General features: G+C 44.8%; 1 protein-coding gene across 1 annotated transcript in view; it reads left to right on the forward strand.

Annotated features, from left to right (window-relative positions):
• The first annotated feature begins 3,363 nt into the window (after positions 1-3,363).
• Positions 3,364-18,569, forward strand: part of POLRMT (RNA polymerase mitochondrial) — a 69,295-nt gene continuing 54,089 nt past the window's right edge. Inside the window, exons 1-4 of the mRNA XM_070944414.1 lie at positions 3,364-3,455; positions 6,421-6,513; positions 11,668-12,335; positions 16,796-16,926. Coding sequence (XP_070800515.1) covers positions 3,419-3,455; positions 6,421-6,513; positions 11,668-12,335; positions 16,796-16,926 — 929 coding nt within the window. The 5' untranslated portion in view covers positions 3,364-3,418. The remainder of the gene's footprint in view (positions 3,456-6,420; positions 6,514-11,667; positions 12,336-16,795; positions 16,927-18,569) is intronic.

Here is an 18,569-nt window from a genome sequence, read left to right on the forward strand (position 1 = left end):
TGGCTCTGAAGGAGGCAGATCTTTGTTATGTAGAATAGACTGGCCCAGGCCTTAATGGCCCATTGACAAAGGGTGGGAAGGTGGGAGCTGCTTTGTCTGTAAAATATGCTTCTCCATTTCTCATCCAAGGAAATATTATATTCTGCCTTTTTCATATTTCCTAAAATATTTCACTCTTCCAGGAAAGGGGTGGGTGCTAACTTCCTACAACAACAAAATTAACACCTGGAGCCAAGGTGTGTGTAGTACCTTCCCAGAAGTTCAGTCTATTATCTGAGCATGATTTAGTGGCTTCTATACTCTTAATTAATTGTACTTGTATACATCATCCTTGTTAATTACCAAAATTGCCCAAAGTCATTCAATTAGCAGTCTTATTAGAACAAAATAGCAATAGCACTTAGACTTCCGTACACTTATATTATATACCTTGCCATAGTACTGTAGGAAGAAAAATTCCTGGTTCAAGCCAGGAATAAAATGGAGGCTGATTGGAAAGAAAGTCGGTTTATTGATGAACAGAAACACCAACAAACAGAACCATGTGATTCTGGGACAGATGACAAAATGGAGTTGAGAGTGGGTGGGTGTTATGCCTTCTGGATTCCTATGGGGTCATGTAGAGATCATGGCTGGCTCTACAGGCAAAAGGGGAAATGCAAATCCTAGGTGTTTGTCTGAGCTAATTTTGTCTTGCCTAATTGTGTTGCTTATCTGGAATTTCTATCTGACCCAGTCTTTCTAAATAGATTACCAAAACTGCATTTCTAAAAGGTGGCCTCCTCAGTTTCTGCTTGGGGCAGGGAGACCGGTGCTGGTTTCTGCCTCCCTTAATTTTTTCCCCCCATTTCTCTTTAGAAATTTTTTTCCCCCATTTCTCTTTAGAAATATTCTATCCTGCCTTTTTAATATTCCCCGAAATATTTAATTCTCTAGGTGGGTGGGTGGGTGGGTGCTGACTTTCCACAGTACTTTACAGCTCCTTCTAAGCGGTTTACAGAGTCAGCATATTGCCCCCAACAATCTGGGTCTTCATTTTACTGACCTCGGGAAGATGGAAAGCTGAGTAAACCTTGAGCTGATGAGGATTGAACTGCTGGCTGTGGGCAGAGTTAGCCTGCAATACTGCAGTCTAACCACTGCGCCACCATGGCTAAAGTAAGATTAAGTTCATAGGCAGTACTACCCTAGCCTTTCTTCTGGAGGTGGTCAATTGGCCAAGGATATTTTAAACTTAAAGTAAAAAGGTTCAAAGGCTACTTAATGAACCTATTAGTTAAACAACGTATTTCTTTAGGAACAGCATTCCACATAAGATGAACAGAAATGGAAATACAGAATTAAAATTGAATATAGAACCAAATCCACATCCAAAGAGGAGGAAAAAGATACATATAAGATTCCCTGTTTTTTCTTCCATGGTGCTAATACCGTATACAGGTAGTCCTCGACTTACAACCATTAATTTAGTGATGATTCAAAGTTACGACACTGAAAAAAGTGAGTTATGACCATTTTTCACACTTATGACTGTTGCAGCATCCCCATGGTCATGTGATTCACATTCAGATGCTTGACAACTGACTCACATTTATGGTGGCTGCAGTGTCCTAGGATCACGTGATCCCCTTTTGCAATCTTCTGACAAGCAAAGTCAATGGGGAAGCTAGATTCACTTAATAACCGTGTTACTAATTTAACAACTGCAGTGATCCACTTAACAAATGTGGCAAGAAAAGTCGTAAAAGGGGGCAAAACTCACTTAACAAATTTTTCACTTAGCAATGTAAGAAGTTAGCACCCACCCCTTTCCTAGAAGAATGAAATATTTTAGGAAATATTAAAAAGGCAGAATATTATGTTTCCCTGGATGAGAAATGGAGAAGCATATTTTAAAGACGAAGCAGCTCCCACCTTCTTCCCCCATCCCCAACCTTTGTCAATGGGCCACAGGCAGAAACTCAATTCCCTCCCATTTTTGTCAATGGACCATCATCTGCAACACAATAGGACCCATCTAGCAACAGAAACAAATACAATAGAACCCATCTAGCAACAGAAACTCACCACATGGCACCTGGGAAGATTACATCAGACAGCAAGGCTAGCTAAGACCCCCACCTCCTGGGAGTCTGACAACCAATCAAGATACTCTTTCGGGGCCCCAGGAAGTTCAAAGCCAGAGAGGGCATAAAACCCGGGGACTCGCTGCATCTTGCCCTTTTTTGTTCAGGAACTCAAACCATGTGATCCTGTCCACCATTAAACCATCTTTCCAAGCAGTCTCCATGTTTCCAGTGTCTTTTTCCCCACTTGGAACTGAATCCAGAAGGATATTTCTTCTAACAGCAACATAAATGTTGGGCTCAATTGTGGTCGTAAATTGAGGACTACCTGTATAGGATTGGGAGGATAATCAGAATAATTGGCAGCCAGTTTGTTCAGGTATTTAAGGCACCAGGCTGGAAAGTCAGAGCGTTTGAATTAAAGTGCCGCCTTAGGCATGAAAGCTGGCTGGGTGATTTTGGGTCAGTCCTCTCTCAGCCAAGCTACCTCACAGGGCTGTTGTTGTAGTGAGGAGGAAAGGAAGGTGTGTTGATATGTTTGCCCCCTTGAATTATTTGTAAAAATAATGTTGGAATACAAATGAATAAAATAATATTTTAAGGGGAAGTGGTTGAACTTTTTAAAGGGAAGAGTCCTATCTGCTTTTTAAAGTAATTTTCCAATTTTTGTGGTTGACTTTGTATTGCTTTTATATTTTAATGTTAATATTTGTCGTTTTAATGTAATGATTTCCATTCTCTTTTTTTATCTGGTAAGCTGCCTACTAGAGTACTTGATAGCGAGATGAACAGCATATAAATTTAATAAATAAATAATAGCTGTCAGACTCACAGCTGTATAAATTTAATTTATATTTAAATTAATTTAATCTGTAATTTAATCTGATTAAATCGCTACCACTTTATTTAGACTTTCCAAACCCTATAAAAATAAAAACTTCTATAAAATCCCACCATTTAATGGTATTAAATTAATTATGATTTGTAGTGATTTTTTAGAAAACTGCCTATGATTCATATGACCCCCTTATTCTCCGTAAAAGTCTCTGAGCTGCTTACAAACGAAAAGGAGAAAAAAAAAAGCTGGATTTGAACCTCGCTATGGATGACCGAGGCAACAGCCCTCTCTTCTTTTTTTCGTATCTCTAGGTCCTCGCCATGCCTCCAAGGATTGGTCGTTTCCAATCCTATCCCGGCCACTCGAGCGGAGGCCCCATTGGGTGGCGAGAGAACCACAGAGACGAGTCCTCCTCGCCTGTGCAGAGCGCCGCGCCTGCGCAGTAAAGGGGTGGATAACCATGCGTGCTCTCCCGGGCAGGCGGTAAAATGTAGAGGGCACCGGGGTGGAACCGATGCTGAACCTGCAAGGGCCGCTGCGGTGGGGCAAAGGTCAGTGTTGGTCCCTGTGGGGCGGGGGTGGGTGGGAAGTATCGAATTGGGGAGGGGGGGGAAAGAAGGGCACTTTGCCCTACTGGAGGTGGATGGATTTGAACTCGCCACCCTTTCCCCTCTTGGGGGGGGAGAGGGAGTAATAGGGTCACATCTATGCCCACCTTGAAATTTGGATACCTTCCCTGGCCTCGTAAATTGACAGCCTTTGGCCGATTGGGTTGGCTTGGTTTGGTGCTTGAACGGGAGACCACCAGGAGAGCCACGAAGGCTGCCTTGCAAAAAAGGAAGTTGAATTTGACGCCTCGGGATTCAGCCACACGCGCCTGTGTTGATGCTGAGAAACTTGCCCGCATGCAAGATGAAGGGATCAAGAGGCTCAAGGGAGATCTTGCCTGTTATTTGATCTCCCTAGTTGCAGGTAGTCCTTGACTTGCGACCACAATTGAGGCTAAAATTGCTTTGCAGCACCGTCGTTAAGTGAGTTTTTCCCCATTGTGCGACCTTTCTTGCCATAGTTGATAACTGAATCGCTGCGATTGTTAAGGGTAGTAACATGGTTGTTAAGTGAATCTGACTTCCACATTGAATTTACTTGTCAAAAGGTCGCAAAAGATGATCACACAACCCCGGGACACTGCACCTGTTATAAATACATGCCAGGTGCCAAGGGTCCAAATGTTGATCTTGTGACCATGGGGATGCTGCAATGGTCATTAAGTGTGAAAAACGGTAATAAGTCAGTTTTTTCAATGCTGTTGTAATTTCAAACTGTCACTAAAGGAATGCTTTGTAAGTCGAGGACTACCTATATTTGTTTCCATAATTCCCAATGAAATCCATTGCTTTCTCTAATGAGGAAAGGTATAAGACCCTGTATTTCCGCCCCTAACATTAGTACTAGTATATAAATTTCATAAAAATAAATAGATGAATAAACTTAACTTTTTATTTTATTTTAATTGGTGTATTATATTGTTGTTTTAGATATAATCTTGTCAGTGAAAGCTGCAACAGCTACGTTTGTAGAGTATCCTAAATTTGGTTTGGATTTCTCTTAGGATTTGGGTTGCATATTGGATGAGATGTTTCATCATCTAGAAAAGCAGACATGAATATGGCCATTAAGAAGATGTTTCACCTTCTTAATGAAATAGGAAGGAATTTATCCCCCATTCCCTCTAAAGCAGGGGTCTGCAATCTTAAACACTCAAAAAGAGCCATTTGGACCTGTTTCCCACAGAAAAAAAAAAACACCAGGAGCCACAAAACTAGCATATGTAGTTGAATTAAACATTCTGTTTTCTTCTGAAACTTAACTTTTCTGGGATTTATCCATGGTCGGCCTACTGGGGGTTGAAAAGCTTAATAAATCGCATGCCGGCGCATTGGCGGTTGTGACGCATATTTTGAGTGACAGAGAGCCACAGCAGAAGGGTGAAAGAGCCACATGCGGCTCCAGAGCCACAGGTTGCTGACCCCTGCTCTAAAGGTTGGGGAAAGGGTAAAGTAATGGACAAAAGTGCTCATCCTTGATTTTCTGTCTTACGTATTAAGAACCTCTTCAATTTTCGGAGTGGCAACCCCAACCAGATTAAACAGCCTTGAGCTCAATTTTGAAAAAAACAGTTTTGCCAGATATGAAATTGTTTCTTTGTAGTTCAGAAGAGCCCATGTTACTCCTTTTCCATTGCTTGCTTTGTCAAGTTTATATACTTCCCTTCCCTACTAACCTGAAACGTGCAGATGGAACAATTGGGTTGATTGCACATCTGTAACATCCAGAGACAGAGGTTCTCAGGATGATAGATAGTAAAGGCCTTACAAAACCCAAAATTATGTAAACCAGTGCTTCTCAACCTCTGGTCCGGGGTGCCCTGAGGGGGTCACACGATGTCATCACAGGGTTTACCAAGCCTTGAAATGTTATGATTTAAAACTTGGTGGTCTGTGGCCATGATCTGTGGCCACAAAAGGTATTTAAAGGGGGGTCCGTGGTGAAGAAAAAGGTTGAGAACCACTGATGCAAACAATATAAAAATCCACACTGAAGCTAGAATAATGGATAAATAAAAACATCGAGCAGCGATACTTACTGTACCAATACTGTATCTTCTGAAATTATATGGGAGAGAGAGGAAGGATGGAGGAAGGAAGGAAGGGAGACAGGAAGTGATGAGAGAGGAAGAAGGGAGAAAGAGAGGAAGTGGAGAAAAGGAGAGAGGAAGGAAGGGGAGAAGAAAGAGAAGAAGGGAAGAGACGAGAAAGGAAAGGAAGGAAGGAAGGAAATCCAATTACAGTAAAGCAGTAACAAACCTTTGGGTTTTTTGAAACACTGATAAGAGTTTCTCAAATGCTTTGGAAAATAAAACAAATGATATCAGCGATAGACCATTGCATAGGCACCAGTGGAATTCATTTATTTATTTACTTATTTCTTGAATTTATATTGCTGCCTATTAGACGCTGAGTTTGTTGATCGAAAGGTTGGCAGTTTAGCGGTTCGAATCCCTAGTGCTGCGTAACGGGGTGAGCTCCCGTGACTTGTCCTAGCTTCTGCCAACCTAGCAGTTCGAAAGCATGTTAAAAATGCAAGTAGAAAAGTAGGGACCAACTTTGGTGGGAAGGTAACAGCGTTCCGTGCACCTTCGGCGTTGAGTCATGCCAGCCACATGACCACGGAGAAGTCTTCGGACAGCGCTGGCTCTTCGGCTTTGAAACTGAGATGAGCACCGCCCCTTAGAGTCAGGAACGACTAGCACATATGTGCGTGGGGAATCTTTACCTTTACTATTCGCCCATGGTGACTCATTATGTTGTGGAGGGTGTTTTACAACTGGAGGATCCCTGCTTCTCTCGGGTAACTGCTTTGCTCCTAGGCTCCACTGCCTGGGAAGTCAAGAGGTAAGAAATGATGGCACTTGGGAACCAATTCCCATAACGATCAGCCTTCTCTCATTTTCAGGGAGCCTCCGTGTTGGGATGAGATGTTATTCGACCAGGGTGAAAGAAGAAAGCAGGAAACTATGGTTACATGAGCAGGTGGAGCTGTTGGAAGGTAAGCCAACAAATCAGGATAAAAATAAACGTGTGTGCAGATATTTATGCCCGGTTTGTATTCAGACCTGGATGTCTACATGTTTGATGTATCGATTGCAGTGATTTGTACGCTTGCATTGGGAGTAACTCTTGAGTATCTTAAAAGGAATGCAGGTAGTCCTCAACTTACGGCCACAATTGAGCCCCAACATGTCTGTTGCTAACGAGACAGTTGCTAGGTGCGTTTTGCCCCATTTTATGACTTTCCTTGCTACAGTTGTTTTTTTTAGCATTTAGCATTTTTTATTTCATTATATAAAATGCAAAATAAAATAAAATAGGAAATGAAGGGAGGGAAAGGGAATGGGGGATGGAATGGAATGGAGTGGAGTGGAATGGAATGGAATGGAATAGAATTTTATTGGCCAAGTGTGATTGGACACACAAGGAATTTGTCTTTGGTGCATATTGCTGAGCACATTGTAAGCCGCCCTGAGTCTTCGGAGAAGGGCGGCATATAAATCAAATTAAAAAAAAAAAAATGCTCTCGGTGTACATAAAAGAAATGATACGTTCATCAAGAATCATAAGGTACAACACTTAATGATAGTCATAGGGTACAAATAATCGAATCATACTAGGAAACAATATAAATCGTAAGGATACAAGCAACAAAATTACAGTCATAAGTGGGAGGAGATGGGTGATAGGAATGACGAGAAGATTAATAGTAATGCAGACTTAGTGAATAGTTTAATTTAATTTAATTTAATTTCCAATTTATATACCGCCCTTCTCCCTGAGGACTCAGGGCGGTGTACAGCCAAGATAAAAAACATAGAATACAAATATTAAAAAACATTTAAAAATATATATAAATTTTGACCCGAAAGTTAAGAAATCACAGACTGATTAAAAGAATTTAAAATTTCTTCTTAAGCCAACCCGGCTTGCTGGAAAAGATGGGTTTTAAGGGAATGACGGAAGGCATTGAGGTCATGGATTCTCCTTATCTCAGGGGGCAACTGATTCCAGAGGGTAGGAGCCCCCACCGAGAAGGCCCTCCCCCTGGGGGTCACCAGCCTACATTGTTTGGCTGATGGCACCCTGAGGAGGCCCTCTCTGTGGGAGCGCACGGGTCGATGGGAGGTCGTTGGTAGCAGCAGGCGGTCTCGCAGATAGCTAGGCCCTATGCCATGGAGCACTTTAAAGGTGATAACCAACATCTTGAAGCAGACCCAGAAGACCACCGGGAGCCAGTGCAGCTCGCGCAGGAGCGGTGTTACATGGGAGCGCCATGTTGCTCCCATCACTACCTGCGCTGCTGCATTCTGGACCAGCTGGAGCCTCCGGGTGCTCTTCAAGGGGAGCCCCATGTAGAGATCATTGCAGTAGTCAAGGCGAGAGGTGACGAGGGCGTGAGTGACTGTGCACAAGGAATCCCGATCGAGAAAGGGCCGCAACTGGCGAATCAGGCGAACCTGATAGAAGGTCCCTCTGGTAACAGCCATCAGATGTTCCTCCAAAGACAGCTGCCTATCCAGGAGGACTCCCAGATTGCGAGTCCTTTCAGTAGGGGCCAAAGACTCGCCCCCAATAGTCAGTGATGGAGTCAACTGACTATATCGGGATGCCGGGAGCCACAGCCACTCAGTCTTGGAAGGGTTGAGCTTGAGCCTGTTCCTCCCCAACCAGATCCTCATCCAGTGCCTCCCACCCCCAACTCTTCCAGCCGGTGCAGCATGATACCATGGTCGATGGTATCAAAAGCCACTGAGAGATCTAACAGGACCAGGACAGAGGAACAACCTCTGTCCCGAGCCCTCCAGAGATCATCAACCAACGCGACCAATGCCGTTTCCGTGCTGTGCCCAGACCTGAAACCCGACTGGAACGGATCTAGATAGGATGTTTCCTCCAGGAATTGCGGAAACTGTCGCGCGACCACACTCTCAACAACCTTCGCAATAAAGCGAAGGTTGGAGACAGGACGATAGTTAGCCAATATTGCCGGATCCAGGGACGACTTCTTGAGGAGAGGCTTCACCACCGCCTCTTTCAGGGCAGCGGGGAAGTGACCCTCACTCAGCGAAGCATTAATAACGCCCTGGAGCCAGCCTTGTGTAACCTCCCGGGAAGCCAGTACCAACCAGGAGGGACATGGGTCCAGTAAACATTGGCCACACTAAGTCTCCCCAAAATCCTATCCACATCATCGGGCGTCACAGCATCAAACTCCTCCCAGATAACATTCTCAAGACTATTCCTCATCACCCTGCCCTGATCTACACAGTTGGAGTCCAAATTCCCCCGGATCTGAGCGATTTTGTCATACAGGTATTGTCCGAAATCCTCCGCCCTGCCTTCTAAGGGATCCTCCCGCACTCCCGGATGGAGCAGGGAGCGGGTCACCCTAAACAGGGCGGCCAGACGATTCCCTGATGACGCAATAGAGGCGGAAAAGTAATTAAACTTTGCCGTCTTTATCGCCACTAGGTAGGCCTTAATATGTGACCTTACCAGTGTTCGATCAGATTCAGCGAGACTGGCCCTCCAACCGCTCTCCAGGCGTCTTTTCCGGCGCTTCATTTCCTTCAGCTCCTCAGTAAACCAAGGAGCCGCACGGAATCGGCACCGGGTCAGAGGCCGCAAAGGCACAACTCGGTCCAAGGCCCCACCAGTCGCCCGATCCCAGGCGGCTACCAGGTCCTCGGCCGAGTCATGTGCTAGATCCTCAGGAAATGGCCCAAGCTCCGTCTGGAACCTATCAGGATCCATCAGGCGCCTGGGGCGGATCCATCTAATTGGGTCCGCCTCCCTGCGGCGAGGAGTCGCGGTTCGAAGATCTAGGCGAAGGAGTGAGTGGTCAGTCCATGAGAAGGGTTCCATGTCTATGTCCCCTATAACAAGACCACTCAACCACTGGCCAGAGACAAAAATCAAGTCCAGAGTGTGACCTCCCCTGTGAGTAGGGCCATGAACTAACTGGGTCAGGTCCATGGCCGTCATGGAAGCCATGAACTCCCGAGCCACCTCAGACGTTTCACGAACGGATGGCAAGTTGAAATCACCCATGACTAAAAGCCTGGGTGTATCTACTGCCACCATGGCTATCACGTCGAGTAGCTCAGGTAGGGCTGCTGCCACGTGGCAGGGAGCCAGGTATGTAAGCAACAAGCCCATCTGACAGTTTGACAGTGTTAAGGGAATTGTTTGTTTAGCAGAGTGATGGCATTTGGGAAAAAACTGTTCTTGTGTCTAGTTGTTCTGGTGTGCAGTGCTCTATAGAGTTGTTTTGAGGGTAGGAGTTGAAACAGTTTATGTCCAGGATGCGAAGGGTCCGTAAATATTTTCACAGCCCTCTTTTTGACTTGTGCAGTATACAGGTCCTCCATGGAAGGCAGGTTGGTAGCCATTGTTTTTTCTGCAGTTCTAATTATCCTCTGAAGTCTGTGTCTGTCTTGCTGGGTTGCAGAGAAAAGGGGGTGTGAAATACAAGGGGGAAGAGAAAAAGAAAGAAAAGGGGGCATTGACTTCCAAAATTATTTAATCTTTTTAAATTGTTTTTAAATTTTATATGTTGTGTTTTTACCGTGGCTGTTCACCGCCCTGAGTCCTGTTGGAGAAGGGCGGTATACAAATTAAATTAAATTAAATTAAATAAATAAATAAATAAATAAATAAATAAATAAATAAATAAATAAATAAATAAATAAACTCTTCCTAGCACAGTGCAAAATAAACACACTGCAGCCTCAACCTTTTGCTTCTATCTATTAATACATAACTAGCCATTTCTATAGCACCAAATCTTTCTAATCAACAAAATCAAGATCAGAGTTTTATTTTTTTTCTTCACAAGCACAAATTCCAGAAGTGATGTCCAAATAAGAACACGTTTTCCTCTTTAAGTAAAATAATCAGTTTAACCATTCCTGCTTTATCTTCCTTGCTATGGAAATATTGTGCATTTCTATTTGCACCTAGCAATCTTTGGGAACTGTCACCATTTTTATTTATAAAATTTATTATATTCTTTCAAATTGTTTGGTCTTATTGAAAAAAAAAAAGATAGGGGCTTTTTTTTTCTTTCACCCTCCTCTTTCCTTCAAAGTGCTAAACTTTTTTTTTAAAGCATTTTTTTTTAAAAAATCTTTCTAATACAACTTATTCTTTGACTTTAACATAGTCAACAGCTTTAAACTTCAGCCCTTCAAACTACCCTAATAGAATTATAATTATTTTTTCTTTTATAAATATCCTTTTTAACATACAGAGTTTTTCTTTAAATTGGTACATCATTTTCTTTAATGTTCTCTTGATTCAGGTACTCTCAAATACAGTTTGCATTTGTATCTTGCCACCGTTGTTAAGTAAATCAGTGCAATTGTGAAGTTAGTCACACGGTTGTTAAGTGAATCTGGCTTCCCCGTTGACTTTGCTTGTCAGAAGGTCGCAAAAGGGGATCACATGACCTTGGGAACACTGTAACCATCATAAATAGGAACCAGGTGGCTCAGGAATTCTGGGAGTTGAAGTCCACAAGTCATAAAAGGGCCATGGTTCCCTAGCACCCCTGCTTTATATCACTGACACATATCCCTGTTTCTGTTTAGTCTACACCAGGGGTCAGCAACCTGCGGCTCCGGAGCCACAGACGGCTCTTTGGGCCCTCTGCTGTGGCTCCCTGTCAGGTGATCCCACCACTGGCTGGCCCCACCCCTCGCCCTCCCCTCCCAGTCACTCCTCGCCTGAGAAGGTAAGGGCGACAGTGTGGGATGGAGAAGCGGCCAGGGCAGAGACAGGGAGATACAGAGAGAGGGGGAGAGAGAGAGACATAGAGAGATACAGAGAGAGAGGGAGAGAGGGGGGCAGAGAGGGAGGGAGGGGAGAGAGAGAGAGATGTCAAAAGGATTTTGTGGTTCCCAGTGTTTTTTAACAACTGGTTCTCTGCCCTAATGACCAGCTGGGTAGGCGTGGCTAGGGGGAGTCATGTGACTGGTGGAAGTGAGTGACATCGAGTTGGCCATGCCCACCCAGGTTTTGTGGCTCCCGGTGTTTTCTTTTCTGTGGGAAACGGGTCCAAATGGCTCTTTGAGTATTTAAGGTTGCAGACCCATGGCCTACACCATTAGAGATCATTTATTGTGTTCTGTTTCCTCCCACCCCCCAGTATTGAAAGCTAGAGTGAAGCAACTCCGGGCTGATAATGAACCGGACATCCTGAAGCCCAAGATCGAAGTATGCCAGATCCAGAAATTCAGTTACTTTCCAGGTGCCCAGGTGCAGAAGACTGCCGCACCCCAAACATCTCAGGGCAAGCCCGTCGTCCCAACGGATGAAGCCGCCCACGTCCTCAAAGCGAATGCCTGGAAGGCGAAAGTGAAGATGGAAAAACAAGCCAGTAAAATGAAGCGTTGGGACGTGGATACCAGAACCTTAGAAGCCATCCTCTCTTCTAAAACTCTGGTGGAAAAAGCTGTTAAAGGCTCCCCGAAATCTGTCAGGCAACCTACAGCGGATGGCTCCGAAGCACAATCGGACTGCAAAATGGCCTTGACAGGGATCCGGGTCTGGGACAGAAATCAGCCTCCCGTTTCTTCTGCTGTCCAGGCCTCGGCTGAGCCTGTGCCGATGCTTAACGGGAGGTTGCTTCCAGAAATGAAAATCTTCCAGGATGACATTCGGATGACCATTTTAGCCTACATGGACACTTCCCTGTTCAAGGGCCAGAAGAGGAAAGCCTTACAATGTTTGTTATATTTCCACAATACCCCGGGGCTGAAGAAGTTTCTGACTTCACAGATGTTCAGTCTCCTCATGTGTCATTACGCCAAGCAGGTATTTTTATTATTATTATTATTATTATTATTGTTGTTGTTGTTGTTGTTGTTGTTGTTGTTGTTGTTGTTGCTCTTTTACTGATACATACTGTCAGACTTAACCCAACTTGGTTCATTAGGAAAGAAACACCCTCGACTCCGTTTGTAGCGAAAAGGTTAACTTTTACTAATAGCCAAGTGGTTATAGGGAGCAAAGCCGGATCTAAGAATTCGCGCACGAATATTCCCTAGTTAAGTTTCCCTTCCCTTGTTCCACTCCCCAGTCACATTCGAAGATGATGGTTTGGTAACTGTCCCTGAAACGATTGGGCAGGTGTTGCATTCCATTTTTCAGGCCTTTGGGATGTCTTGGGAAGGCACGAAGGATCACTGTCGGTTTCCCCCCATATCTCCCTCCCCCCATGACTTATGGCAGACTGACATCTAGCGAAACATAGCGAGTGAAGGATGGCAGTTCTGACACACACCCAGAAAAACCGTCCAGGGAGGTTGTGGCTACAGGTATCTTCAACATACGGCCATAGTTAAGGTTATCATTTCTGTTGCTCAGCATGGTGGTGGTTAAGGGAATCGCCCCTAATTTTACGACTTTTTTGCCACGGTGGTTAAGCGAATCACTGTAGCTGTTAAGTGAATCATGCCGTTGTTAAGCGAATCCAGCTTCCCCCATTGACCGAGCTTGTCGGGAGCCAGCTGAGAAAGTTGGTGATCACAGGATGTCCCAAAGTCATGGGTATCAAACGCTTGGCATCATGTTGCTGTCTCACAACGTTTTGCGATGTTTTGATTTATATGCCGCCCTTCTCTGGAGACTCAGGGCAGCTTACAATGCGTTAAGCAATAGCCTTCATACTTTTGTATATATTTATACAAAGTCAGCTTATTGCCCCTACAAACTGGGTCCTCAATTTACCTACCTGAGAAAGGATGGAAGGCTGAGTCAACCTTGAGCCTGGTGAGATTCGAACTTACAGTAATTGCAGACAGCTGGTGTTAATCACAATGCTATCAGTCTGCTGAGCCACCAGGCCCTTTTGCCCTTTTTCCCATTTGCAGAGCTGGGAGTGGCCTGCGTGTGACGCATCCAGCCCACAGTCCGCCAGTTTGACATCCCTGCTCTACCCTGTTTCCCCGAAAATAAGACATCCCCTGATAATAAGCCCAGTCGGGCTTTTGAGCGCATGCGCTAAAATAAGCCTCCCCCCCTGAAAATAAGCCCTCCCCAAAAATATTTAAACGCAGAGCTGGAAATCAGGTAAGATGGCAAGAGGAGCCCCATCTTGCTCCACGCACCCCAAAATAATAAGACCTCCCTGAAAATAAGGCCTAGCGCTTATTTGGGGGTTCAAAAAAAATATAAGACAGGGTCTTATTTTCGGGGAAACATGGTAGGATGTCGCCATCTTCATAAATGCAATACAATGCCAGTTGACATGCACCCCGATTTTGATCATGGGGATGCTGCAGTGGTTGTAAGTTTTGAGGGACCGGTCGTAAGTCGCCTTTTTCAGTGCCGTTGTTTCACTAAACGAACGGCTGTAAATTGAGGACTTCCTGTATGCCGTCCTGGGGGAGGAATTTGAATCCGGATCCCCTGAGCTGAACATTTGTTGCGTTTGAGCCAGCTTGGCCACCGTTAACGGAAGGAAGGGAAGGTCATTCCAACTAGTCAAAGGCCAGCCTGTTTAGGGTGGGGTGGGGGGAAAATTTGCCATCCCCCTTGCCCCAGGAGGAGTGAGAATGGAGGGTGTGGGTCATAGAGCGTTGCAGTGGGGAGAGCCGGGTTGTCATCCCTGCTCAACCATACATCTTGGGACGTTACCATCACACCTGTAGCTTTTTGCTTGGGATGGTGAAATATAGGGAGTCCTTGATTTACAACAGTTCGCTCCATGACCGTTCAAAGTTACAACACCCCTGAAAAAAGTGACTGATGACCATTTTTTCACACTTATGGTTACAGGTAGTCCTCGACTTTCAACCAGGGGTGAAATGCTCCCGGTTTGGACCGGATCAGCCAATCTGGTAGTGATGGCGGCAGGTGATTCGGAGAACCGGTAGCAAAAATCCCTCCCCATGCCCACCCGGTCTCCCGCTTGCGGCTTCTTTAAAAAAATGCTTTTTAAAGGTTAAAAAAAAAAAGCATTTTTTTTACAACCTATTCGGCTGAATAGGTTGTAAAAAAATACTTTTAAAAGTAAAAAAAAATCATGTGCCACAGATTTCACCACTGCTTTCAACAGTACATTTAGCACCTGTTCAAAGTTACAATGGCACTGAAAAATGTGACTTGCGACCATTGTTCAAAGTTGCGACCTTTGCATCATTCCCTACGGTCACGTGATCAGAATGCAGACGCTTGGCAGCGGGTTCATATTTATGACGGTGGCCGTGTCCCAGGGGTCACGAGATCCCCTTTTGCAACCTTCTGACAAGCAAGGTCGATGGGCTAAACAAATAGAAATTTGGGCTCGGTTGTCGTCGTAAGTTGAGGACTCCTTGCATTGCAGCATCCCCACGGTCTCGTGTCAGAATTGGAACGCTTGGCAAATGGCTCGGATTTATGACGGTTGCAGGGTCCCAGAGCCATCCGATTCCTTTTTATGACCTTCCAACGAGCAAAGTCAATGGGGAAGCCAGATTGACTTAATAATCTTGTTGCTGACTTAACAGCCGCGGTGATTCATTTGACAAAGGTGGGAAGGAAGATTGTAAAATGGGGCAGAACTCAATAACTGTCTTGCTTAGCAGTGAAGTTAAGCAGTTAGCAGTTAAGAGCCTTGGTGGTGCAGTGGACTATAGTGCTGTTAACTTAGCTGCCAGCTGCCTGCAATTACTGCGAGTTCAAGTCTCACCAGGCTCAAGGTTGACTCAGCTTTCCATCCTTTCGAGGTAGGTAAAACGAGGATCCAGATTGTGGGGGCAATAAGCTGACTTTGCATAAAAAAGAACACCGCTTAGGGGGGGCCCAAAAGCCCTACTAAGCAGGTATATACAGAAGTATGAAGGCTATTGCTTAAAAGCATTGTAAGCCGTCCTGAGTCTCCGGAGAAGGGCAGCATATAAATTGAACCAATAAATAAATAAATAAATAAAATGTTGGGTTCAGTTGTGATTGTAAGACAAGGATTACTTGTATGCAGTATGAATTAATTGTTTTTGTGTGTGTGTGCTTGAGATATATAGATTATGTGTGTACGTAGAATATAAAGAGAATATAAAGTTAATGTCCATTTATATATAGGCAGCATACATAAATTATACGCCTTTATATGCAGCGTGTATAGGTAGACCGCAATTGAGCCCCAGATTTTTGTTGCTAAGCGAAACGGTTGTTAAGTGAGGTTTGTTCCATTTTTCATCCTTTCTTGCCACAGTTGTTAAGTGAATCATTGCAGTTAAGTTAGTAACAGGGTTGTTAAGTGAATCCGGCTTGCCCATTGAGTTTGCTTGTCAGAGGGTCGCAAAAGGTGGTCGCATGACCCTGGGACAGTGCATCCGTCATAAATGCGAATCAGTTGCCAAGCATTTGCAAGAGCTGAGATGGCGCAGTAATTAGAGTGCAGTACTACAGGCTACTGCCGGCTGCCTGCAATTTGGCAGTTCAAATCTCACCAGGCTCAAGGTTGACTCAGCCTTCCGTCCTTCCGAGGTGGGTAAAATGAGGACCCAGATTGTTGGGGGCAAGAGGCTGACTCGGTAAACTGCTTAGAGAGGGCTGTAAAGGCATTGTGAAGCGGTATATAAGTCATAAGTCCTATTGCTTCTTGAATGAGAAACGAAATGTCTTCAAAGAAAAACCAGAGAGTCCAGTTGCCTCTTGAAAAAAAAACACCTTTGGGACAACCTCCGTAGACATATGCACACAGACACACAATTTGCATGTGTCTGTGTCTGTGTTATACAGCTCCAATGTGTTAGTTGCCTTCTTTTAGGCTGCCCTCCTTAGAAGTCTTCAAGGCAAACTGCTTTCTGGTCTTGTGATGAAAACCCTAAGAAGGAAAAAGAAAAACAAAAGCAGAGCACTAGAGGCACAGCTGCCAGAAAGGCTCCGCTTGGCAGCCACTCCTGCACTCTGCCTCATTTCCATGGAAGACTAATAGCGGCTTAGGCATAATCTTAGAACAGGGAGGTCCAACTTTGGTAACTTTCAGACTTGCCGACTTCAACTCCCAGAATTCCCTAGCCAGCCATGCCATAAATCTTGTTAATTGTAGCTAAATGCTTCCGGGGTAACCTTTTTGGGTCATGTTTCTGGGTCCACCCAACAAGCTAATCCCCAATAGAGTTTAATGTGTTATATAAATTGGGGCTATTGAGTGTTTTCAATTTTATTTCAAGAAGCAGAACTCCCATTTTGTATTCTGGTTCTTTTTAAGGGATGGGGGAGGGGGGTAGATAGGATTAGCTGGTTTGAGTCTGTGGTTGCAATTCATTCCTGTTTCCTTCTCTGCTTAGGGTGCGCTGAAGAAAATTGGCTGGCTGTTTTCCATGCTGGAGGAAAATAACCTCAAGCCGAATCAGGATTGTTATATGGCTGTGCTAAATTGCATGGGTCGAATCAAAACCGAACCCCATATCATTTCAAGGTAAGGAGCTGCGATGCTTTTAAATAGTGTTTCTCCACCTTGCCCATTTTAAGGTATGTACCCAGAGTTTCCTCAGCCAGCATGGCTGGCTAGGGAATCCTGGGAGTTGAAGTCCACACACCTTCAATCTCTGTCAAAGTTGAGAAACATTTCCTCTTAGAAGTAGGACAGTCTTGAGATGCTGTTCCGGTTTGAATTGGGGCTGGGGAGTGGGAGGGACATAGAATAACAGAGTTGGAAGGGACATTGGAGGTCTTCTAGTCCAATAATATAAAAAGAAAAAAATTGCACTCTAGCTATGTAACTCTGAAGATGATACAGATCACCAAATTAGGAGGCAGTCTTTCCCTGAATACAGATCATCCTCAAGTTACGACCACGATTGGGATGAAAATTTCCATTCTTAAGCAAGGCAGTTGTTAAGTGAGTCATCCCTGACTTTACAACCTTTTTTGGCATGACTGTTAAGGTTTAGGTTAGGTTTAGATTTATTAAATTTGTATACCGCCCTTCTCCCGAAGGACTCAGGGCGGTGAACAGCCAAGATTAAAATACATGCAATATAAAAATTAAAATAAATTAAAACAGAATTAAATCAAATTGGCTTCCCAAAATTTAAAACCCTTTGCCCATAAAATAACCCATTAAAATTTTAAGCCAGCCCGGCTTGCTGAAATAGGAAGGTCTTCACAGCTCGACGGAAAGTACGGAGGTCCGGGATCAGTCGTATTCCTGGGGGTAGCTCGTTCCAGAGGGCGGGTGCCCCCACAGAGAAGGCTCTCCCCCTGGGGGTCATCAGTCGACATTGCTTGGCCGACGGCACCCTGAGGAGGCCCTCTCTGTGGGAGCAGATTGGCCGGTGGGAGGTTATCGGTGGCAGAAAGTGGTCTCGTAAATACCCGGGCCCTAAGCCATGGAGCGCTTTAAAGATGAGAACCAATACCTTGAAGCGCACCCAGAAGACCACCGGGAGCCAGTGCAGCTCACGCAGGAGAGGTGTTACATGGGAGTGCCATGTCGCCCCCATAATAACCCGTGCGTCCGCATTCTGGACCAGCTGGAGCCTCCGGGTGCTCCTCAAGGGGAGCCCCATGTAGAGAGCATTGCGGTAGTCCAGGCGAGAGCAGCAAATTGCTGCTGTTGCTAAGTGAATCATGCAGTCATTAAGCAAACCCAGCTTCCCCCATTGACTTTGGCTGTCGGAAGCCACCTGAGAAGGTTGCAGATGGTGATCATGGGACTCGGGGATGCTGCAACCATCATAAACACATGCCGGTTGTCAAGTGCCTGAATTTTGAACATGTGACTGTAGCGATGCTGCGACGGTTGTAAGTGTGAGAACCGACCAACTTTGAACGATCACTAAGCAGATGGCTATGAGCCAGCAGCGTGCGGCAGCAGCCGAAAAAGCCAAATACGATCCTTGGTTGCATAAACCAAGAGATATAGAATCAATATCAAGTAAAGTATTAGTACCACTTTATAAAACTTTAGTAAGGCCATATCTGGAATCCTGCATCCAGTTTTGGTCACCACGTTACAAAAAAAGATGTTGAGACTGGATATAATGCAGAGAAGAGCAACTAGGATGCCTGGAAACTATAACATATGCAGGAACTGGGTATGGCCAGTCTAGAGAAAAG

Source organism: Pituophis catenifer, unplaced genomic scaffold (assembly GCF_029215685.1).
Source record: "Pituophis catenifer annectens isolate HBS135680 unplaced genomic scaffold, rPitCat1.0.hap2 SCAF_1, whole genome shotgun sequence".
NCBI classification, from domain to species: domain Eukaryota; kingdom Metazoa; phylum Chordata; class Lepidosauria; order Squamata; family Colubridae; genus Pituophis; species Pituophis catenifer.